Source organism: Lissotriton vulgaris, chromosome 6, assembly GCF_964263255.1.
Source record: "Lissotriton vulgaris chromosome 6, aLisVul1.2, whole genome shotgun sequence".
NCBI lineage: Eukaryota > Metazoa > Chordata > Amphibia > Caudata > Salamandridae > Lissotriton > Lissotriton vulgaris.
Genome location: NC_141694.1, coordinates 536,210,370 through 536,235,982, shown reverse-complemented (window position 1 = coordinate 536,235,982; position 25,613 = coordinate 536,210,370). Strand labels below are relative to the sequence as shown.

At 46.1% G+C, this 25,613-nt stretch overlaps 1 protein-coding gene across 2 annotated transcripts in view; it reads left to right on the top strand.

Annotated features, from left to right (window-relative positions):
* Positions 1-25,613, top strand: part of PHIP (PHIP subunit of CUL4-Ring ligase complex) — a 2,330,659-nt gene that overhangs the window by 1,394,589 nt on the left and 910,457 nt on the right. For both annotated transcript variants that reach the window (XM_086926531.1, XM_086926532.1), the window contains exon 26: positions 9,473-9,597. In XM_086926531.1, coding sequence (XP_086782657.1) covers positions 9,473-9,597 — 125 coding nt within the window. The remainder of the gene's footprint in view (positions 1-9,472; positions 9,598-25,613) is intronic.

Sequence of the window (25,613 nt, the reverse complement as noted above, 5' to 3'; positions counted from 1 at the left end):
GGGCCCTAGTTTTGTGCACCAGTGGTCAGTGCCTTGCATGGCTCTGTGTTTCTGGCGCAGAAAGTCGTGTACAGAACAGACGTCCGCACGCAAGGGTGACGTCTAAGTAGCTGCCGCGACGTCATCCTGGCGACGCCGACAACTGATGCAGAGCCGATCGACGCCACCTTCCGACGCGCAGAGGTACTCCTGATGAAAAAACATTCCGGATCCAGTCTGACGCCTGTGGGTAATTCTAAGGTATGGAGTCTATAACTAACTAATGTTTCTTACGGATATATTGTTAATGAAATGGCAGTCGGCAAAACCACTGCTCTGTAAACTCCACTGGTTGCCGGTCGAACAGAGAGCCGCATTTAAGATCGGCTGCCTGACATATAAAGCTGTGACTGGTACGTCCCCCGTCTTCCTAAAGTCCCTAGTGACTCCTTACCGTCCGGCACGTAACCTTCGGTCCTCCCAACGTCAACTTCTGTCTGCAGTCCCAATCAAACTCAAAAAATATGGTGGTTGCAGATTTGCTCATCTGGCTCCCAAACTCTGGAACCAGCTGCCGCTATCGCTCAAATCTTCCATGTCTCTGCTGGAATTTAGAAAACTTCTTAAAACCAATCTTTTCACACAGTCTGGCTAGCTCCCCCTCTTTACACCTCTCAGTACCACCCAGCGCCAGGAAACCTATGGTGACAGAGCGCTATACAAGTTTCTCTTAAGATAAGTTAAGAATGAAGGTTAGTAACTTGTGCATTATCACCCTCACCATATTTGGGGACAATCCCTTTTGGAGATTTTGGAATCAAATGTTTCCCCTCTTTCCCTATTTACTTTTCTGCTACTTATGAGTGCTAGCCCCATCTCAGCTGTCTTTCTATAGCCAGGATTTAGGCTTCAAGACTGGTCTTCTGTTTAGTCTCTCAAGAAATACTTCCTTTTCCTCTAGTTGCTTGACCTACCCCCAGTAGACAAAGGCACTCGAGGTACAGTTTTAGGTTATATGTTAGGGGATCCCTCATCACCTTCTCTAGGTTAGGGCGACAATCTTCTGGAAAACTGTCTCCACTCTAGGGGCCACCATCAGCTTCCTAAGAGGGGACATGACCACTTGCTCCTTTGCTTGCATCAAACTTTGCAAGGGCCTCCTGGAGGCTTACTTTCGTAGAGCTTGAGCCAGTTTCGTTTTGCTGGCTGTATAGAGGTTACTTAACCGCTTCATAATAAGATGCAGAAAAGGTTGAGTTTCTGGGCTATCTGTGCCAGACATTTTAGTACAGTTTCAACTTTTTTAGAAAAACAAACACTTCTAAAAGACGTTTAAGGCCTAACTTAAAACACTTTTTAAAAAAGACTGGTGCACTAAACACAGGGCCCTAACAGTTCAAATTAGAAAATTTGTGGCAAATGGTGCCAAAAAACATTACAAAAATATTCTTGACTAAAGTCAATTGTTGATTTCTTCATGGAACCACCTATTGACAGAGTGGTCTCAGCTAATGCAAAATCTTTTATCCCACTTCTGAACCAGACATTTAGGAAGATGGCTTTTTATGTAGTATAACAATGTAGGGGTAAACCATGCAAAAAGTCCAGATGATTCTTATTCATTTACAGGAACTTACTGTAATAATCCCTAGAGCTCTACTAGTAGTCATGTGGTCGAGCAGTTTAGGCTTATTAAGGGAGTGTTGAGCATTTGATGTACACACAGTCAATAAATAAGACACACACTCAAAAGATAAATCCAAGACCAATTTAGAAAATAGTATAGATATTTATATAATTTTAGACTCCAAAATATTTGGGATAGGGTAAGTACTTTAGATGTTATTGTTTCGGCAGAGAAAACAGTAAAAATAGCAGAACTGTCAGATTTTAGGCATGAGCCTCGAACGAATTAATGTTATCTCTTGAGAGGAAAAGAAATTTACTGCAAACATATACTTCGAAGCAGATGTAGAAGGTGCCCTTTAGGTCTTAAGGTGCTTTGGGGGGGGGGGTCAAGGTCCAAAGTATCACTAGCAGTTCTGGTTTACCTGTCCTGGTGTGTCCTAGTGCAGAGGTGCTGGTCCTGATGGTAAACTAGAGCATGGTTAAAGTTTTAAAGGGACCTTTCAAAATAACCAAGGCTGTGGAGGGGGACTTCGGGACAAATCTTGTAGAACCTAAAAGGGGGCTCAACCCTGAAGATCTCTGGAGCAAGGAGACACACTTGCTGTCCGTGAACCTTGGCTTTGGGGCTCGCTTGCAGAGGTGTTTAGTTGGCTGGCCACTTGCGTTGTAGGCTTTCGCATTTCTTAGGTGGACCTGGAGAGGGAAAGTAAACAAGACAGCAGGACCACTCTACGTAAGCCTCGTCAGTCCTGAAGTCCCTCAACGGCAGGTCCGCTTTGGTGGTGATAGTGTCTCAGCAAGCCTGGGTTGCGGCAAATGCTCCTGTACTCAGGCTATTGATGCAGAAAGGCACCTCAAGGGTCAAGCATCTCGAAACTCTCTGGCGAAACGGGGCTGACCTCTTGAAAGATAAGTAGCCTCCTCCTGGTGAGATGCTCCCTCGGTGGGCCTGATGGCCAGCAAAACAAAGAAACGGGCAAGTGCGGTCTGCGCCTGTAGTTGTAGGGGGATGGCTCCTCCACCCCAAGGGGATCCTCTGTGGTTGGCGAAGAACTGGACAGTACTCCAAAGACTTAAGAATCAGGTTGGTGCTGTTGTCAAGGTTCCAGCAGCAAGGCCGGGTTTAGGGCCAAGTTCAAGGTAAGTCCTGAGTTCTCAAACTGACTGCTCTTCTTTGTCCTCCTTCTGCTTCCAGGTAGACAGATTTGAATTTCTGGTGTCAGGGGAACCTCTAATCACTGACTTTAGGTGTTTAGGGCAATAGCCAATGACTTATCCCTGGAGTGACTACACCTCCTATATGACCACTTCCTTTGGAGTGTGAGCATAATTCTGAGCCAGAGTTCCTAGTTTCACTAAATTCAAAATGGTGAAACCCTTTCTTGGCGGTCAACATCAGGTGCCCTACCTTAGGGTTGTGCCTTGCCTGAAAGTGTAATATGCCTACTGACTATGTAATTTCCTCGTATCACCAGGACAAATGGGCCTCAACACAGGGGGTGGCGTTTCTCCAGGTCTGGGGAGAAGCAGTTGCCACATATCAAAGGTGGCAGAGGTTTGAAGGCACTGACCTTGATATGCTAAATCACTAGCCATCTTGCTGGAGAAGGTGTTACTACCTTCCTCTGGAACAGGTATTGTTTCTGGCTTCAGAGTGCGGGTTCTCACCTACAGGGGTTCAAAAACTTTTCTGTGATGGCATGCTGGGTGATACCAGTCAGCCAAACACGAGAGGACAAGTAGACTTTCAGGGGGCACGTTTCAGGTGCCTTCTGGGTGCATGTCATAATAAGTCTTATACTCGCATCAGTGTAGATATGTTGAGACTAGATGTTTGATACCAAACACGATTAGTTTCAGTGAAGCCATTATGTAGCTGGGTAACACGTAATGACCAGTGTCCTGTACATATACTTAAGATGGCTTACTGATCAGTTGCAATGTCTTAGTAATGGAATTAGACATCGCAGTGGCATATCTGCTCATGCAGTTGTGCCCTCACATGTAATATAATGAGCCCAGCCTTAGGGCTCCAAGGCCTGCTGTAGGGATGACTTAAATGTAAAATATGAAGTGTACCTGGGCATTGCACAGTGTGTGCAATTTCGAATTCTCAGAAGGTGCTTGCGCCCCTTTCACGCATCCTGGTATGGCAATCTGCATGCAGTTTTTATGTGGCTTCCTCTGGGTGGCATTATACATTCTGCAGCCAGTATGTACCCTATTTATTATCCATGCCCTGAGTACCAAAGGTACCAATTACCCGGGACTTGTAGGGGTGCAAAAGTACTTGACAATTGGGGTAAAATTGAGCATGTTGCAGTTTTTAGTGGAAATGTCACTGGCACTGGGGTCTGTTTAGGAGGTACCCTGTGCGCATCCAGTCAAAAACGTCTGTACCGATGGGCAAACATTGGGGACAACCATGTCAGACAGGGGCACTTTCCTACAGCCATGCACCTCATGTTTAAGCGGACCGGCTCCTCCGCAACTAGTTTGGACCCCATTGGTTCTGGAGGGGCCACCACTGGATCCCTGCCAGTGGGTACACCATCTGCAGCATTTGAGCCCCATAGATCCCTTGCTGGATCCAGAGTGGAGTAGTCTGTGAGATTGAGATCTTCTTTGGCACCCCCTTCAGTGCTGATTCCCCCGACGGTGCCATCCCCATCGTCATTCCTGACTCTGACACAGAGCCGGATGGATGTCACGCAATGCTTGTTTTAGCACCTACCAATACCATGCTCTCCAGTGCTTATTACTCTTGGTAGGTCTGAATGGGGAGAAAAATGGGAGGTGTCTGAAGTCCCTTATGTTTACCAGCATCCCTTAGATGAAGAGGAGAACTGGTATGAGAAACAGGTGGTTGCCAGGTGGCTAGGTGCTTGGTCTCTTCTCCTACCGTGGCTATGTAGGATTGACCCTCTTTTGCCTCGCTGATGTGTAGGGCAGCTGCAGTTTTAGACCTTCAGCTGCCCACAGTGTCAATCAAGATGAACACTTTGACAAAGATGCTTCAACCAAGTCTCTCTCCCTCCAAAACCCTTACTCCCATTTAATGAAGCCCTTACTGACATTCTACTCGGGCGTGGTCCAAGCCCTGCCCAAGGACTCCTGTGTATAGGCCAAATGCCTGCCGCCATCACCCTAATCCTGGAGATACCCGTTTCCTTACCAAACACCGCACCCCGGAGAGGTTGTAATTCCAAGCCTCAACTTCTAGGATCAACCATGAAACATGGTCTACCACTCCTTTGGATATGGGACTTCAAAAGGCGGGAAACCTTTGGAAAGAGACTGTTCCAGCCTTTCCCTTTGTTAAATAAACACTCCATGCCTTTTCCGCCGATATTCCTATACAATACAGGATTCAGTTGCACGAGTGCTTCCCATGTTCTTGGAGGAGGCCCGAGCCATAATCTACCAAGCTATTGCTGAGGGGAGAGACCCAACAAAGTTCACCATACAATGTGGACTTGTTACGACCTACTCACTGGGTTGAGCTTGTTCATATTCAGTGGCCCTATGGTGCCACACCTGGCTAAGAACTACTGGTTTTCTGGGCTGTCCAAGCCTTGTTTATGTACATGTCCTTTGGCTCAAGTCTTTTTGGTTTAGAAGGTGGACACCGTGCTGGAGCACTTTTAAGACAGCAGAGCTATTGCCAGGTCCTTGGGTTTGTCAGTGGCCATTTGTCAATCCAAATCTGCTTTTTGTGGCAACAGAAGGGGTCTCCAACCACTTTTATGCCCTCTCTGCCCCAAAGCTAGCAGACTTCACAGCTTTTTCGTGGTCAAAGACACATGTTTCATAAACTAGTTGGGACAGCCAGCGTTAGTTTGTCCTCTGCCGAACATGGGCATCCTGTGGGAGGCAGGAAACGCCATCACCTGCAACACTAGCAGTAACGTTGGACTGTTAGGATCATCAAAAGGGGCTACTGACTCCCTTTTGTGACTACACCTTCATCCATACCACCCATTCATGACTTGCTGATGGAAGACCACCCCTTCTTGCTCTGTCAGGAAGTGCTAGCTCTTTTGCCCAAGGGAGCTACGGAGAGGGTGCTGGCATGAGCAGTAGGTTGTGGTTACTATTCCTGCTTCTTTCTGGTGCCTAGGAATACATGAAGGCCTTTGTCTTATCCTAGATATTTGTCTTCTCAATCCCATCCTGAAAAAGTAGACATTCAAGATGCTTAGGCTCTCACAAGTTCTGTCTGCCCTGTACCCAGGAGATTGGATGGTAGCGCAGGACTCATTTTTCCACATCCCCATCCTGCCTGCCCACAGATGTTACCTGCGTTTAACGGTGGGCCAAAAGCACTTTCACTTTGCTGTGCTTTCCTTACCAATGCCCCTTAGGTGTTCACAAAAGTGATCAAGATGGTTGCAGCTCATCTGCAGAGGTCAGGGTTTCCATTTTTTCCCTACCTGACCTATTCGCTGTTGAAGGCGGGCTTGCACCTGGCAGTTGTCTCCTACGTCCAGACTGCTGCGAATTCTCTGCCCTAGCTGAGGTACACTATCAATGTGCCGAAGTCACACCGGACTCCCTCTGAAACACACCCTTTCATTCGAGCTGTTCTGGACATAGTGCAGTTCAGGGCCTATCCTCAAGTGGCGATTACAGGATATTCAGGCTATAATACTGATGTTTCAGTCTTTAGTCTCGATTTCAGTGAATGACCCTGTGGTTGTTGGACCTCATGGCCTCATGCATCCTGCTTGTGACTCATGCCCATAGTCATATGCGGGCTCTACAATGGGACCTGAAGTCACAGTGGGTGTAGCATCAGTGGAATCTCTCCAACATGGTATAGATCTCTAAGGGAACTGCGAAAGATCTGCAGTAGTGGCTGACATACCATGATTGGATCAGTGGCAGACCCCTCTCCCTTTCCCAGACAGGGCTGACGTGACAGATGCACTTCTGGGATGGGATGGCCATCTGTCAGAGATAGAGATCAGAGGGCTCTGGTCTGCAGTGGAGTCTGAACTCCACATCATCCTGTTGGAGCTTTAGGTAGTTAGCTGGGCATTGAAAGTCTTTCTTCTTTTGTTCAGGGGAAAGTTGGTGCAGGTTTTCACAGACAACTCCGTCAAGTGGTACTGCAACAAACAGTGCTGTTGGGGGACATGACCCCTTTGTCAAAAAGCTTTTCATCTCTGGACACAGCTGAAACGCCAAAGCATTTCCCTGGTGGTGCGATACCTGAAGGGTTGTCTGAACGCCAGGGCGGATAAACTCAGCCGAAGATGTCTAGCGGATCATGAATGGTGTTCTCCATTCGCAGGTGGTACAAGGACACAGTTGTGAGCCTTGGTTAGATCTATTTGCCACAGCTGAGAATGTGAAATGTCCACTGTTTTGCAAAGTTGGGTTTCTAATGCGACTCACTTGAAGATGCTTTACGTCTTGAGTGGAGCTCCTGCTTTCCTTGACTCCAATATAGCTCCTACCCAGAGTTGTCGGGAACAACCAAGCCCAATTTATTCTTGAGGCTCCGTATTGGAAACAGGGTCTGGTATCCTGATCTGTTGAGTATGACCATTGGACCTTCGATCAGGCTGCCCCTGTGAGAGGATCTTCTGTTGCAGCAACAGGGGAATGCACTGCACCTGAACCTCTGTGTACTTCACTTTTATGCGTGGAAAAAGAGCAGCAACAATTGACTGCCTTTGACCATTGTCCCGAAGTCTGTGATGTTGTTCTGGCAGCTAGGGGTCCCTCCACCAAGTCGGTGTAATCCTACAGTTGGGATAAACTTGTGACATAGTGTGATTCCCACAACATCGACCATCGCCCTTTCTGAACCTCTAGCTAAGGTTCTTCTATTTTCTCTCATATTGGGCAAGCAGGACTCTGCTCTGGGCACATTTAAAGGTCATCCTTCATCCATTTTGGCTTTTACGTGGTTGCTGGATCAACTTTCTTGATTTAAGTCACTTGTGGCTAAGTTTCTTAAAGACTTGTAGCAAATCCTTCCCCACAGGCTATTCATCATGCCCCAGTGGGATCTGAATCTTATTCTCACCTTCTTGATGTGTTTACCATTTCAGCTTCTGCACAATTGCCCTCTTAAGCTCTTGCCCATCAAAACTGTCTTCTTAATGGCCATAACATGGTGCCTAGAGGGACAGCATATTGCAGGCACTCGTGGCACACCCTCCCTACACCACCTTTTACCTGGACAAGCTCTACCTGGACCTTGCCCCCCCTCTCCCATGGGTCTCCTAACTTCCCTTCCCTCTCCTCTCCTAAACTTGACCATTGATAGACTCCTTGGCAAGCATGGGCTGCAGAATTTTTAACTATGCCGATGATACTCAGTTGTTACTGAGTATTGACAACACAGCATCTGCATAGACCCAGGCCCAGAATATACTTAGATATATGGTTAGCTGGATGACAGCAAATTTGCTGAAAATAAATCCCGAAAAAACTGAGCTTCTGGTGGTTTCAACCGCTGTCTCGCCCTGGGGTGTTTTTTTTTTTTTTGGCCCCAAGAGCTTGGCCCCACCCCGAAACCATGCTCCAATGTAAAAAGCCTTGGTATTAAGATCGACCATGAGCGGACTATGGCTAGCCAGATATCTTCTGATGTCGGGACCTGCACCAATTTAATCAGGCAGGTACGCAAGCTAGTTCCCCTACTCTCCCTAAATATGCCTCGGACCATTGTCTCGGCGACAATAATTTCAAGGATTGATTACGGGAAGGCGGTCTATCTAGGTTTGCCAAAAACTTTGATCAACCGCCTGCAAGTTATTTTGAATGATGCCGCGCGACTCATTTTTATATTACCTAGACAGACCCATGCCTCCCCATGACTGCACAGGCTACATTGGCTCCCCATAAAGCAAAGGGTGGAATTTAAAAGTTTATGTATCGCCCATAAGGCAATCTATGGGCATGCCCCTGCTTATATAAAAGAACGGCTTCAGGTATATAACCCTATCGAGCGCTGAGGTCTTCCAATTCCCAATTGCTGTCTTGTCCGCGTTTCAAAATGGCAACCAAGGGAGGGAGATCTTTTTCTGTTCAAGTCCCACAGATGTGGAACAAACTACCGGAGCCTCTCCGCAAAGAAATACATCTTCTCCACTTTAGGAAGTCACTGAAAACGCTTTTGTTTAGGGAAGCTTTCTGTTTCATTTGAGTAATGTTACTGTATCTCTACCTTCTGTTTACTCACTCAGCTGTTGTTACTGCTTCTGTCATGAGCGCCTAGAGACCTGACGGTGATTTGGCGCTATACAAACCTCAGATAACAATAACAACAATAACCTGGCCTTGAACTCAGTGGCTGTGTTCTGCAGACAAACAAATAGGTTTTTCTTTATGCTTAACCTGCCTGATACTGTACCATCGTTATTTATTATATTGTGGAGGTTACCTGTATTTTCAAGAAGTGGTCAATGGCCTAACGAGTATGAATATCTTATTGTGATAATGTCTCTGTTGCACCTAGCCAGTAGTTTTTTTTATTAGCAGTGCAACCCCTCAGCCATCATTAAAAACAAAGATTTGCTTAGATTTTAAACCAGGAAAAGTAGTGAGGTTAAACACCCAATTTAGGTTGAATATGTCATCTTTGTGGCATGTACCTGTCAACACTTTGGTTGACAGATATGTAATCCACTTTTGGCTTTAACATTAGATTTTGTTGGAACCACATGTTGCTACTAGGAAATAGCCTACAGTCTGGAAGGAAAGGAATACAGATTACAGAATAAATGTAGTGGCCAAGTTTAGCCATGCTATCAGGTGGGTTCTTGATAAGATATATGTAGGTGAAACATATTGTGATGGCAAGTTTAATTTTCACCTGAGTTTATTTTGCTTGCGTTATCTTTTGCAGGACCAAGAATTAATGAAAATTGTTGGCATTAAATATGAATCAGGATTACCTACACTTTGCTGTCTTAAGCTTGCCTTCTTAGACCCAGACACAGGAAAACTTACAGGCGGATCCTTCACGATGAAGTAAGTGATATTTGTGTTTTAAGTTACCTTGCCCGTTCAAATAAGGTTGTTGCTTATGATTCATTTTTTGTGTTAATTGTATAACTAGGCTTTCCAACACGTTCATGTCTCTGCTTATAGGGGACATACTTTGAGTATAATAGTCTTGTCAGCTTTCCCCAAGTCCATTTTTGAAGGATGCAAACGAATGGTGCATTGGTACAAGCACAAATCAGGACTAGAGCAGTGCATATTTCCTGGGGAAATATCCATGTATTCCCAAACAGAACTTGACAATGATAATTCCGAGTGAAGACTTTGCACTTTATGGAATAAAATTTAGTATAATTCCCTTTGCTGAAAAGTCCATGCAAGTTGACTCAAAAATATCACTGAGTTGGCTCATGATAACACCTTTTGACTCTAATAGAGATTTCTGGTATCTGAAAGAGACACGTTAGTGATAGATTCCTTACCTTAGAATATCCCCAGGCATCAGACTGGATCTGGAAATTTTTGCGTAGCAGGACCCTTGCGCGTCGGTAGGCGTTGTCTGCGGCCCCGCGTCCGTCGTCTGTGTCGTGGACGCCGTGATGACGTCGTCGGAGTACTTAGACGCCGCCTCCGTGTGCTGACGTCAGTTCTTCTTTTTTCCGCGCCAGCAAGTGCAGATCTGGAATACAAGTAATACAGTGGCCCTATAATGGTGCCAGCTGCATCCTTTCAGTATGCTTCCTTTTTTGCCATTGATAAAACTGACATGGAGCTTGCTAAAGTTCTATTTCGTGCTGCTTTTTTTTACAGTTTTGTGCATTATTAAATCATTTTTAAGCCTGAGTTTAAGCCAAGTTGTATCACCAATTATCAGCCCTGTGCCACAACATCACTAAAGATATATGTTCTGTTTTCTACCTAACCAAAAAACTTCTTGGCTTTTCTTCGCCTGTAGAAACATCAGTCTCTGTCCTTTGGACTTGACCAGAGCAGTGGTATTATAATCATTCTATGCATCTCCAAAGAGATTGAAAGGTACCATTCTGATGTTCCACACACAACAAGAGGTATAGAGAAAGGTTGCAATCGTAGTACTCCTTGTCTTCTATCATCTCTTATTTGTTCGGACCTGGCCTGCCCTGAAAGTGATATGAGATGATTCTTCATTGCTGAGGAACACATTCACATCTTTAAAAGGATGAGACGATTCACTCCTCCTTCTGCTAATTCTTCTGATTTTGGGGCGTTTTAAAATTGTATGCGACAGCTTCTCGAAGATACAGCTACTCAAAAGGCCTCTTTTAGCCCTCTTTGATTTTGAATCTGTGAGCCTAATTTTTTGGTGTTACTGCATTGAAAGTAAATCCTGTGCTAGATTTTGCCCTGTACCTCTTCCCAGGGTAGCCAAGGACAATTGCACCTTTAGTTCTAACCTCTCATACCAAGTGGATCCCATCTTCTCAAGTAAGTTTTATCTGCTTCGGCTCCGGGGCTTGACGGCTTCTCGGCCGACTTCTATAAGGAGTATAAGGACGAACTGGTGCCCCGCCTGATGTAGGTGTACGCGGAGGCACTGGAGACTGGGGTTTTGCCACCCACACTTTGAGAGGCGGTGATTGTGCTGCTTCCCAAGCAAGGTCGTGACCCATCCCTCTGTGGCTCTTACAGGCCCCTTTCGCTACTCAATCTTGATTACAAGATTTTGGCCAAGGTCCTCGCAATCCGGTTATCGCTACTAGTGGAACAGATTATTTCTCCGGCCCAGTCCGGATTTGTCCCCCACCGCTCTACCTCCTTTAATCTCAGGACACTGTTTTCTGTCATACACAGAATAGACCCGGACACCCCGGCGGCAGCTGTGTTTTTGGACGCCGAGAAGGCGTTTGACTCTTTAGAGTGGCCTTTCTTTCTGTCCGTCATGCGACGAATGGGGATGCCCGCGATGTTCGTCGCCACAGTAGAACTTCTCTACTCCGACCTAGGGCGCGGCTGCGCCTTAATGGCACTATCTCTGATAGCTTCCCGCTCTCGAGGGGCACCCGACAGGGATGCCCTCTTTCCCCACTGCTGTATATTCTAGCCATGGACCCATTGGTTCGTCACTTTCAGGAGAGTCATATGCACCGGGCCTCCAGTTTCGCACTGGCCCGCTCCTGGTCTCTCTATATGCGGACGATACCATTCTATATGTCCGGTCCCCTGAGACCAATCTGGAACCCCTCCTTCTGGAGATAGCCCGGTTTGGGGAATACTCTGGCCTTCGAATTAACTGGCGCAAGTCTGATATTTTCCCGCTCACGCCCTCCACAGTACACTGGGACTGTCCGTTCCCACTGGAATGGAATACAGACTCAGTGAAATATCTAGGTATACACATACACTTGGATACAGTCTCCATGATTCGTCTGAACTATGGCCGGGCGTTGGACTTTCTGGAGGATAACCTCACCCATTGGCTTCGTCTACCACTCTCCATGGCTGGCCGCATCGCTATCATAAAGATGATAGTGCTTCCCCGTTTCCTATACTTGTTTAACAATATGCCGATCCTGCTCACTAAGGTCTTCTTCACCCAGCTGCGCTCGCTGTTGCTGCGGTTGGTGTGGGGGGACAAGAATCCGAGAGTTTCCTGGCGGACCCTGACTCTGCCCTATGAACGGGGTGGCTTCGGTGTGCCGGATTTTTATCTTTACTACCTCGTCGCTCAGTGCGCTTACGCACACCCCTGGTTCCACCCTGACGCTCGGATCCCTCATCTCAGACCAGAGGCGGACTTGGCATGGCCTGTTGCCCTCCGGACGTTGCTACCGAGAGGCCTACCCCGTGACCCTCAGGATATTGAGACCGCCTCCACCACGTCTTGGGCTTGGATGCAGCTGTGTAGACTGCTCCGGCGGGACGTGCTATATTCACCAACTCTCCCACTGCCAAACCCCCACTGGCTCCCTATCACTGCTGAAAAGGTAGTTTGTAACACTCTATCCAAATACCAACTTACCACAATAGGGCATTTGTTCCCGGAAGGACACGTCTTTTCGGTATCGGACGACCACTGATTTACCGATCGGACGTTCATGGACTCATTTGTTTTGACCCGGTTGCGAACCATGCTCAGAGCACAGTTCCCCTCTTTCCCGCTTCCACCGGACGAGGTGGAGGCCCTGACTTTCTTGATACAGTCCCCAAATGGTGCGCATGCTGTCTCTAGGCTGTACAGAATCTGTGTGGCGGCACTCCGTGCTTCAGACGCACGAGTTTGAGCAGTGTGGGAGGCTGACCTCGGCGGCCCTATCACTGATGACCAATGGTCCGCCTGCTGCCAGGCCACCAAAAACGTCTCTGTCAATAGCAGACACAAACTGATACATTTCAAGTTCTTGCGGCGGCTGTATTTCACACCGGCCTTGGCTCACAGGCTCGACCCATCGAGGCCACATTGCTTTCCCAAATGCAGGGCCCCACATGCCGACTTAGCACACCTTACCTGTACGTGTCCCAAGCTACAAGACTACTGGCTGCAGGTGCACCGCGTGTTGGGTGACATTCTAGAATGTGTCCTACGTCCCATACCTGAGATTGCGCTGTTGGGATATGTTGTTGAGCTTCCCCGCACCACGCGGAAACTTACTGCCATTGGTTTTCTGCTCGCAAAACGGGAAATTGCTCTACTCTGGGGTTCCAGTCGACTTCCCACCTCCAAGGCATGGCTCCGCAGCCTGGCCCAGTGTAATATTAACAGTGTGGAGTACTCCGCGCAGATCCCAACGGCCTCGCGCCCTGCCGATATCTGGGGCCCATACAGACAGTACATCAGCAAGTTAACACAAGCTGCGCAGTCTTCGGCTGCGAGCTCTATTGTCCCAGAGGGGGTGGGATAGATGCTGTTCACCCGGCATGGGTGCATTGTTTGCTGAGTCGGGGTTGTTTTGTTGTATTTCTGCGCTGCGGCAGGAATGTGGAAGGGTGCTGCAGATTCCATTGTTGAGAATGCCTGGCGACAGGATGTGTGGTCCCCTGTCTCTTTGGTTACTGGTCCCCGAGTGCCTAGACTGTTCTACTTGCATTTACTCACATGTTACACCGGTGTCCTATGATCGCCTATGCAACCGCTATTACCACCTTGTCATGATTGATGTGTTGCTTGTCGCTCTCTCTCTCTTGTTGGCATTTTTCTTTTTGATGTGTTTTGAATTATGTTTATCTCTTTGCATCATCCTCGCATGTTTGCGAATCACTGACAGAACTAGAAAACGGAAAATGGAGTTTCTAGAATGCGTAACACCGTTCGTCATATTATTGGTCACGCCTTGCAGATGCTTATTTTGTATTGTTGCTAATGAAGTTTCTGATGTTATTTTCACTCCATGTGCCTGTATGCTTATGTGGACCAATCTGATGCAAATAAAGAGATTTAAAAAAAAAAAAGTAAGTTTTATCTGAATAAAATGGTCTCAAGTGCTTTCACAATTCAAATTCTCTTTTTTACATTGGAAATGGAATCTGAGGACCCAGAGGACTTTAATAATGAGTATGACCTTGGCACAGAGTCTCAGACAGAGAAGTTCCTTTGCCCCTGAAATTAAGACCAGCTGTTGTTTTTAGACCTGCAAAAATGCTTCTGAGATTTTAATGAGAAGATGTACTTTAGTAAGTGCCACACACTTCTCTACCATTATTCATGCACATTAGCCTGCCATTCCCTTTGATGGTGTAGATTTTTTGATACACTCACTAAGGAGGCCTGTTTCAACAAACAGCAATCTGAGGTGCTACATTAAGTATATTTCCTCTATGAACCTTGAGCGGCTTTCAACGGATACTCATGAATTTACCTTATTTTATAGCCTCCTATTCCAACAATAATCTTTCTCAGTGTACTAGTTATGACTTAAGAGTTGCAATGTAATCCGCAATTGGAGCAGTATGCTCTACGGCTGAATCAATGAGGTAAAGAAGATATACATTTTGGCATGTGAATGAGCTGATTTTTTTCTAAATTCCAACCGTAAAAGAGTAGAGCAGTGTTAATGTATTCATTAATTTCTTAGATTGCTATCAAGTAGGCTTTGCCATACATAGTTTTCTGTAAGTTTCGTTTTCTGATGGATACATCTGACTGCAGATTGCTTACATTTATAATGTTCCCAAGGCAACAGACTTAACCTAGAGGTTTTCCTAGCAATGCTGCCACGTGTCTCTAGGTGGTGCCATGCAGCTCCTTGTTGATTTCATTCTACTCTCCAGTGACATAGTGGAGCCTTTTTTAGGTACCACTCCTGTGCTCCATTGTCAGTACCTTCCTTCTTTGCCTTCAAACCCAGATCTGGATCTCTACTCCCCTATTAATCAGTTTATATATCCTTCTAAATTATTTTTTCAGTCTGCAAGGAAAATATGTGCCACTGAAGAATACAGGGTTCAAACCATGCCATAGCTGTCGGAAACGGATGTTGATGACTGACCCGGCAAGGTTTGCCTCTAATGTTTGGGCTTGGGGTATGACTCCAAGACGTGTGAATGTGGCCTCATGAACTTGAAGCAAAACTGTGGGTCACTGAACACCAACATAATTCACAGACCGTGTGCAAGTACTAGTGCAAGTCAAAAGTACATTCCCATTCCCGCTCTTGATGCTGTTCTCGCAACAGTTCTTCCTTTGGGTATGGAAGTTTCCGTTCAACCTGTAAAGAAGAAAAGAAAGAATGCTGCAACAAGTCCATTGCTCATTCCCATTCCTTCGTCACCTGCACCACAATCTGCACCTCGACCACCAACTACACCACCTAACGCCCCAAAATTGTCTGAGGCTGGTAATATGTCTCCTCACTCAACAGTAGTTGAGGATCAAGACATCCCAGATGACACCTAACCAGGGGATCCTTGGGAGGAGTATAATATTGATCCCCATCTTGACATTGATCCTGATTTATACCCTAGCTGTCCATCACCTCCATTAAATGCATCTGCTTATCAGGACCTTATAGCCAGAGCAGCCACTTTCCATCAGAAACCTTTATATAAGGACTCCATGGAGGAGGATTTCCTCTTTGAAACTTTATCCGATACACAAAGAGGGGCACAATATTTACCACTTTTAAAAGATCTGACATTTCATGCAGACTAAATGTTCAAACCTGTTAAAGCAAGAATAATTACTCCTTTCATTATTAAAGAATTCAAACCACCACTTTTAGAACCCATTTTTATTAGAGATCAGTTAACTCCTGACTCTTTAATAGTATCCAATGCTAGGAAAAGGGCTAACTCTCAAACAACTGGAGAAGCACCATCATCAGAAAAAGAATCCAAGCTTATGGATGCTTCTGGTAAAAGAATTACTAGTAAGAGGCCACTGGTACGAAATAGAGGGCCTTCTCCAATATCTACCAGAAGAGCACAGAAAAAGAGGTCAAAAGATTGTTAATGAGGCACACTGATCACCAACAACTCTATTAAGTGTGCATTAGATGCAGCTGACTCTGCAGCTAGGAGTATAAATACTAGTGTCTTAATAAGAAGGCATGAATAGTTAAGGGTGTCCGGTTTCAAACCTGAGTTACAACAAACTATATTGAACCTCCCATTTGACAAGGAACATCTCTTTGACCCCCAGGTGGAGACAGTCCTAGAAAAAATGAAAAATAACACAGAGGTATCAAAGTCAATTAAAGCTCTATAAACAAACCACTACAGAGGTTCCTTTCGTAGGCCCAATTTTGAACCAGGGGCTAAAACAGCCTCTACACTGCTGACACCTCTGGTTCACGATATAATACTCTAGGACAAACCTCAACAATTAAGGCCTTCTACAGAGCTTCTTACAGAGGTAACAATTTTAAAGGAAAAGGCAGAGGGAACAATACACGTTCCTCAAACACCAACAATGAACATTGACTCCTTTACCTTTCCCCCACAACACCAAACACCAGTTGGGGGTCATCTTTAGCAGTTTCTCCAAAAGTGGAAGTCAATTACAACAGACCAATTGGTCATAAACATTATCCCACATGGTTATTATCTGGAACTTATAACAACTCCTCCAAATATTCCACCTCGCAAACACAAACTATCCATGCAACACTTGCAGAAGGAGCAATAGAACCAGTTTCACTACAATTTCACGGGACAGGAGTGCATTCACTATACTTCCTTATCCCCCAAAAAGATGAATCTTTCAGGCCCATTCTAGACCTCAGACCACTAAATCATTACTTTATATCAGAACTTTTCCATATGGTCACTCTTCAAGATATCATCCCTTTATTACAAAAAGGAGACTTCATGGCAACCCTACATTGTAAGGATGTCTATATTTATGTACCAATTTATCCTGCACACAGACTGTACTTTCGAATTTCAGGAAAATCATTATCAGTTGAAGTTGTTCCCTTTGGAATCACTACAGTATCAAGAGTATTCACATAGTGCATAGCAATAGTGGCAGCACATCTGGGAAAACATTCATGTCTTTTATTATCTAGACACCTGGCTAACCAAAGCAAATACATTCATACTTTTCAAACAAAATACTCATAAAACCCTAGATTTACGACATCAACTTGGGTTTACTGTCAACTTACAAAAATCTCTTCTACAGCCAGATACCACTCAAGCATTTGTACGGGGCACGCTCAACACAAATCTAGCATTAGCATCCCCAAACACAGACAGAATATGCAATATACTAAAGTGAATTCAGCAATTTCAAACAGAAACCCACATTCCAAGGCAAACACAAGGAGATGATGGACGGAGCGCTGAAATTTTTCAGACACTCACCCCCAGTCACAGATCTGGGTTGAATCCATCATTGTTCTTTAGCTCACTTTGCCACATCAGTTCTGACCCAGCTATATGCAAATCAGTCTTGACCCAGTGCCTCATGGGAACAGTCCAGCCCGAACTACCAAGCCAGGTGTTTTCTGAACCGAAACAAGCATCCTGGGACTCATCAGACAGGCTAGCTTGAATCCAGTGGCAAAGTGAGCAAGAAACTCGCATTCCAGCCAAAATATTTCTAAGTCTTTTGAGCATGATGGCATCTTGTATTTACAAGTCCCACATTCCAGCCTCAACATGAGACCTCTACAACAATGTCTATCCCAGCAATGGACTCGGCCACTGGGTCAACTTCATGATCTAGTGTTGGTAAACAGCCACACTAATCACACTCTTCAATGATGGAATCCGCAAAATCTATCTAAGGGCGTCCGTTTTAAGACCCAGTTTCACAAATACCTCTAACAGATGCGTCTCTAACAGGATTGGGAGCACACCTATCAGGGACTATGAGGTTCCAAACACAAGTCCATATCAATCACCTAGAGCTGCAAGCTATTCTTCTAGCGATCAAAGCTTTCCAAATTCACCTACAACACAAAGTGGGCCTGATTCGAATAGACAATATGACAACTATGTATTATTTACAAAAACAGGCGGACTTAATCTCTCCACTTAGCTTAGAAAATATGGAAGTTAGTAATACACAACAGCATTCATATGTTAGCAGAACATGTCCCAGGGACAAGCAATCAGATCACAACAAGTCCACAAATGGGAAATCCACCCATATGTTCTTCAACCATACTTTCACAAATGGGGATTTCCAGAGACAGACCGGTTTACAACAAAAGAAAAAGCGAAATGCCCACACTTCGCAAGCAGATATCATCACCATCAGTTCAAAGGCAATGCTCTATGGAGGAACTGGTCAGGGATATTTTCATATGCTTTTCCATGTCTCCCTCTACTTCCATAAGTGGTCAGGAAAGTTAGGCAAACATCGCTCACCATGATACTAATAGCAACCACAGGGGCTCGACAACCATGGTTCTCAACACTCATGGTACTAGCTCTAGTCCCACACAAGAAGCTTAACCTCAATCTGGACCTTCTCGCGCAGAACCATGGAACACTAAGACATCCCAATCCCAAAGAATTGAATCTTGCAATTTAGCTCCTGAAGTCTTAGAGTTTGGATACTTAAATTTGCCTCAAGAATGAATGAACATTCTTAAAGAAGCTCGTAAACCAACTACGAGCCAATGTTATTCAGCGAAATGGAAATGATTTGTTCTGTTCTGTCACAAACAAAACATGAATCCTCTTCAAGCAAAGGTACAAACACTTATGTTATATCTATTGCATTTACAAACTGCTAGATTACCATATACTTCTATAGGAATACATCTTGCAGCTTTTGCTGCTTATCTCTAGAATGAACAGCCCATATCAGTGTTGAAAATTGTCATGTATCTCCTATAACCCTTTATAGGATTTATAGGATCTGCATGTTTAGACAACATACACTGTGGGACTGGTGTCCAGACTGAATCCAGACACCCCCACTGAGTATGTTTGCCTGTTTACCAGCTAGCTCACAGTGCCACTGTATACTCCTCTTGCCAAGGAGAGAATTGTTCTTGGCAACTATCAAACATGAAAACCCTGTCCCATCAGGGATCGTGTAAACAGTACAGTACTTTTTGCTCAGTCACTCGTGCTCCCCTTCTTTCAGATAGATTCACAGAATAAACAGCAGGACGTTTTCAATAAGCATTTATTGAACCAGTGTCATTCTAGTGTAAAATAAGTGTGCTGAAACAACCATAAGACAGAAACATATCTAAAAAATAAGCACCAATAGAGTAAATGGATGGAAGATTCCTACCATAGTTCTAAAACAATGAAAAAAGGCAGGTATATAAATACATGGCAGTAATAATGTGTCCTATGATGCAACCCTAACTAGATGTACCTACGTTTACCTAGCATGTATGTCGGTGTATAGCCGAGAATCCCCCTAGGCTGAAGCCAACTCCATTACCTGAAGCTAGAGACTGTGAGACTCGGTCTTGGTCTCGAGATGGACACCATGCGAGTGATGTCAGACCACTGCTAGCTGGAGTGTTTGCGTACAGGAACCTCAATGTCTTGCGTCAGTAGTCCGCATTCTCCTCTGGCAAAAATGTGGTGTATTTATACCCAAAAGGTACCCTCAGGGGATTCTACCTTGCTGTGTCATGTCGGTCAAGGATGACTGAAGGGATGACCCTCATTCATAGTTATTATGTAGAAGATGGTAATCCTGAGGTGATTCTGAGAATCCTTATGCATGATTAACAAGGCTAGTTTACGGGTGAAACCACCCATTTCAGCAGCACTTAACTAGGTAAAAGGTCAATACCAAAGCCTTTTATGTAGTACAATGGTACGGCAAATGTAGGTGAAGAGTCAGGTGACTACTCAAGCCTATACTAGTGTACCCTGCATAACCTAACAAATTCTTGTTATAAAAGCTTACATGCAGGGACTTAAAATAATAATTTCCCCTAGAATTCCACCTGAATCTGCATGGAATTTAAACTGTCCTAACAAGATTAATGGGTCCCTCTTTTGAACCATCACATTCTTGTCAGTTGCAATATCTTTCATGGAAACTTTATTTTTTAATTGCTATTACCTCTCTTAGGAGATTTAGTGTAATTCCCAGAGGAGGGGCTGGACAGAGGGTAGGATACACCTTTGTCATTTGTCCAGTTTTGTGCCAGAGCGGGAACCAGGGATTCCTGAACTGGTTCAAACTGGAATATGCAATGAGGACACGGAATGTGCCCTTCAAAGCAATCTGGTGGCACTTGCAAGCGCCCCCACCCCAGACCAATATACTAACTCCTGTCTTGGAGGTGGTCATATCGCTCTGTCACAGGAAACCTATTGTTCTACGTGTCCCAGGTCGAGCAGCAGTAGGAGGGCCAAATCATGTCTGTGATCGGCAACTTACTTGTTTGCAGACCCTGAAAGGCTGCTGTTCTATATAGTACAGGGGGGTCTCCTAGGACACCACCCCCACCCCCAAGTTCATGCAGGGGCACCCTCACACTTATAACCAAGCACCTTGCACTCAGGACCGAAGAGCCAGCCTTAAAGGTGACCTCCGATATAAGGAAACTTATATCTGTCATTAGAGGTACCAGCACCAACTCACACAGTGTGCAATGGAAGACCTGTTGTCTTAGTTTAAGTTGACTCCTGTGGGGGCCACAATACATGCTGCTGCCCGTGGAAGACCACTGATATACCTATGCTCTTGGTATCTTAGTGTTCGAGGCATGTGGGCTGCTGAATTCATATCAGTGCATAGATCGCCTCCTAGTGTTGGGTCCGGATGATTGCACATTGTTGTCCTGGAAGAGTCTTCGAAGTATCACAAGATAGGTGGCTCCTCCTCTGGACTACAGTACACATGGGCATCCTCTCCATCCTCAGATAGTTTTTTTCCCCCATTTGGTTCGGATGTATATTTGTTAACTCAAGTTCGGAATCGGTAGAAAACTTTATATTTGGCCAAAAGGCCTCTAGGTATCGTCGGTATTGTCTTTGCGATCGGTGCCGAGTACTCGTTCCAGCTCAATCCTCGAGCCGGACAAGAAGTGGCTATTCAGCACTAAAGGCCCGGTCGACGCCAGAGGCCTTATCGACGATCGATGATGGAACAGAGCCCATTCAAGAGATGTCCCGTTTGCAACTCCAAGTATCCTCACATCGATGTCCACCCGGTGTGCAACAAGTGCTTGTCTCCGGATCACGATGAAGCCAGCTGTATGGCTTGTTCTCGGTTCCGATCCAAGAAAACACTTCGCCTTCGACGCGCGGCGCGGAAGGAAGCCCAGCAGACGGCACCTGACCCGGTGAACATCTTCGATGCTGACGAAGATGAGGGGGTCGAGCAGGAGATCGAAGGGAACCTGTCTGATCCTGCATCAGAGATTGACTCCAGTTATGACGCAGAGGATGAGGAGATGGTCGAAAATGAAGACGTCGTCGACGAGGTAGGAGATGACGATGAGGCCTTTGGGGCCGTAGAAGATAGCTTGAGCGAGGAGCTAGGCCCAACTGTTGGTATGGGGGGCCGAGTCTAAAACACTCTATAAGGCTCAGGTCGAGGGATCCCCACAAGGCCTTACCCAAGATCAAACGCTTAGTTCTACAGCCTCGCCTCATGGCCCGGCTACGGACAATTCAAAAGAGCCATCGGTTGATCGATCGAAATCAAAACAAAAAACATCGGTGACTACAAAACCGAAAGCACCGGAAACAAAATCGAAACCGAAATTACAACTTACTTTGATCGGATCGAAGGCTTCTGAACCATCGGCTCGACGAAACAAAAGAGTGCTATCGACCCGGAAAGGTCGCTAAAGGGTGTCGAGCCAAAGGCCGGGGCCCCGAAGAAGAAGGTCAAGGACATCGACCCAAAGAAGTCGGTGCCGAAGACCGTAGACACAAACAAAGGACTCGAAACACACAACGTTCTCGATCCTAAACGTCGACTCTACAAAGCAAACGTCAACAAAGACCTCGAGCCCAAAACAAGCAGTGGCTCTAAGGACCCCGTCGAGTCAACTCAACCATCCGCCTCTTTTTCAAAGCAGGTGTCGGACTCACTGCAGCGCATTAAGGAGAAAGCTGTAGCTGTCGGACCGAAGGCCACTCCACCCCCAAAGACAGTCAGTAAAACTCCAAAGGCGTCTGCACCGATTAAGTTTATACTGCCGCCGCCAGTGACACCTAAGGCGTTTGCCCCTAAGACGGGCATTGAAGCGGCCAAGAAGGTGTCCATGGGACAAAAGCCTACAACTACTGAAGGGGCCTCTAAGCATCGACAGTCTCGGCAGGAAGATCAGTCGAGGCAGTTCATCGACGCTGAGACTGGTAGACTTTCCATTTACAAGCGAAAGATTGCCCCAGAACAGCCTATGGAGTTGTATAAAATTCCATTAAAGAAAAAAAGGGATTCTGCAACATCACCTCTTATTTTTGAACCTCTACAACAATATGGACAAGAACCTGCTCCTTTTTCACCCACACATTCAGATGTGGATGTAGGGGATGGTGACAATGAGGATTACAGTTATCCTGTAGACACTGATCCAGAAGACCACACTGAACCCTGGACAGGCACTGTTGACCCAGGGGAGCCACAAAATGCCCTGATAGTCATATCTATGCTGTTAAAACCTCACCTACAGAAGACACAGCTGCGTTTAACGCACTTATTGAGAGGGCAGCAAAAAATCACGATGTCCAACTCCATGCTGACCCTATTGAAGAGGACTTCTTATTTGACACCTTCTCAACCTCAGAGAGGACTGTCAAGACTCTGCCCATGCTAAAAGGTGTCCTGAAACACGCTGGAAACATCTTTAAAGAGACCACAAGGGCAAGAGTGGTAAACCTCAGGATTGAAAAAAAATACAAACCAGCACCTGTGGACCCTACATATATCAGGGGACAGTTTCCATTGAACTCTCTGGTTGTTTCAAATGCTCGTAAAAGAGCAAACTCGCAAACCACGGGTGATGCTCCGCCCCCTGACAAGGAATCTAAAGTGCTTGAAGCCTCAGGGAAAAGGGTGGCAGCTCAAGCGGCCAATGTCTGGCGAATCTCCAACACACAGGCACTCTTAGCCAGATACGACAGGGCTCATTATGATACACTTGAGACCCTGTTACAACACTTGCCAGATGAGTATAAGGAGGCAGCAGAAATGCTAATACAAGAAGGGAAACTTATATCCAACGCATCTATTAAGTGTGCGCTAGACGCAGCAGACACTGCAGCCAGGGCTATTAATACAAGCATTATGAGAATCTCTGGCTTCAAGCCTGAGATACAAACCACCATACTCAATCTGCCAGTTAACCCGGATTATTTATTTGCCCCAGAAGTGGACACCACCTTAGAAAAAATTAAAAAGGACACAGAGACTGGAAAGTCTATGGGGGCTCTACAGTCGCAGCAGTTCAGGGGTGGTTCTTTTCGTCGCTCCAACAATAGAGGAGCTTCCAGAGGCCAGGTGTTTCAGCAGACACAATACAGTAAAGGAGGCACGCAGACCACCTACAACAAGAACAATAGGGGTGGCTATCGTGGAAACAACACCAAGGGCAGAGGTCGTGGAAACAACAACTCCCGATCCTCCGCCACTAACAAACAGTGACATCTTTTCACTACCCCCCGACCATATAACACCGGTCGGGGGGAGACTACAACCGTTCCTGCCGGTCTGGAAATCCATCACTACAGACAGGTGGGTGAGGCAGCTTATCCAGTACGGTTATTGTCTGGAGTTAACATCCACTCCACCCAACATACCCCCAAGACACCGTCCTATGTCCGCAGAGCATATACAGTTTTTGCAGCGAGAGGTAGTCAGCATGCTGCAAAAAGGAGCCATAGAGCTCGTGCCTGTAGAACAAAAAGTTACAGGGGTGTACTCACTGTACTTCTTGATCCCAAAAAAGGACGAGTCCCTCAGACCCATACTGGACCTCAGGCCCCATAACCAATACATCTTGTCAGAACATTTTCACATGCTCACATTACAGCAGGTTCTACCGTTACTCAGTCAGGGAGATTTCCTCGCAACACTAGATCTAAAGGATGCATATTTCTATATACTAGTACACCCGTCACACAGAAAATACCTCAGATTTACCATTCAGGATCAGCATTATCAGTTCAAAGTCCTCCCTTACGGAGTAACAACAGCCTAGTCCCAGCAAGTGCCTAGCGACAATGGCTGCACACCTACGGAGACAGAACGTTCACGTCTACCCTTATCTGGACGGCTGGCTTATCCAAGCAAAGTTGGCCCAGCAATGTGCCACCCACATGTCCCACACCATTCACCTTCTTCACAATCTGGAGTTTTCACTGAATTATCCAAAGTCCCACCTTCAGCCCGCCGAAGTACGGCAGTACTTGGGCGCGACAAGTGACTTTCTGGCGGCCAAAGCACAGTGAGGATCAACAGCATGCAATTGCTAATACGGAAATTCAAACCACAGCCCTCGCTTCCAGCACGAGTGTTCATGCAGTTGATAGGCATGATGGCCTCCTGCATCTTCATTGTCCCGCACACGAGACTACACATGCGTCCGCTTCAGGAGTGCTTAGCACGTCAGTGGAATCAGGCTCACGGACAATTGAAAGACCTAGTGTTGGTGACCGGTCGCACATACAGCTCTCTGCATTGGTGGAACCCACAAAACCTTTGCAGGGGCCGACCGTTCCAAGAGCCTGTACCACAGATAATACTGACGGATACATCTCTCCAGGGATGGGGAGCTCATGTACTCCACTACACAGTGCAGGGACTACGGACAGCACAGCAAAAAAGATGTACATCAACCTTCTGGAACTGATGGCAATCTTCATGGCAATGAAAGCATTCAAAGTACATTTGTGCAACAACGTAGTGTCGATCCGGACGGACAACATGACTGCCATGTACTACATACAGAAGCAGGGAGGTACACACTCTCCAAAGTTGTCTCATCTGGCTCAGAGCATGTGGAAGTGGGCCATTCAGAGAAACATCTTCCTCATGGCAGAACACCTCCCGGGCAAGGACAATCAGATGGCGGACCTGCTCAGCAGGCACAGCCACCAGATGCACGAGTGGGAGATACATCCATCAGTACTCCAACCGTACCTCCAGCAGTGCGGTCATCCAGAGATAGACCTATTCGCCACAAGGGAAAATGCAAAATGCCAACGCTTTGCCGCCAGGTCCCCACACCCACAGTCGCAGGGAAATGCGATATGGATGAACTGGTCAGGCATATTTACGTACGCTTTTCCCCCGGCACCGCTAATACCGCTAGTGGCGCGCAAACGGAGACAACACTCGATGACCCTCATCCTGGTTGCTCCAACGTGGGCACGCCAACCATGGTACACCACGTTTCTAGAACTTTCCGTGGTACTGCATCAAAGGCTACAATTCACACCCAGACTTTTGACGCAGAGCCATGGCGACATTCAGCATCCATATCTGCAACAGCTAAACCTGGCGATCTGGCTCCTGAGGTCTTAGAATTTGGCTACCTCAACCTGCCTCCTGACTGTATGAATATCATAAGGGAGGCAAGAAGGCTCACAACTAGAGCATGTTATGCGGCGAAATGGAAGCGATTTGTCATTTATTGTGCCAACAACGACATTAATCTGCTAGATGCATCTACTCACAACATCAT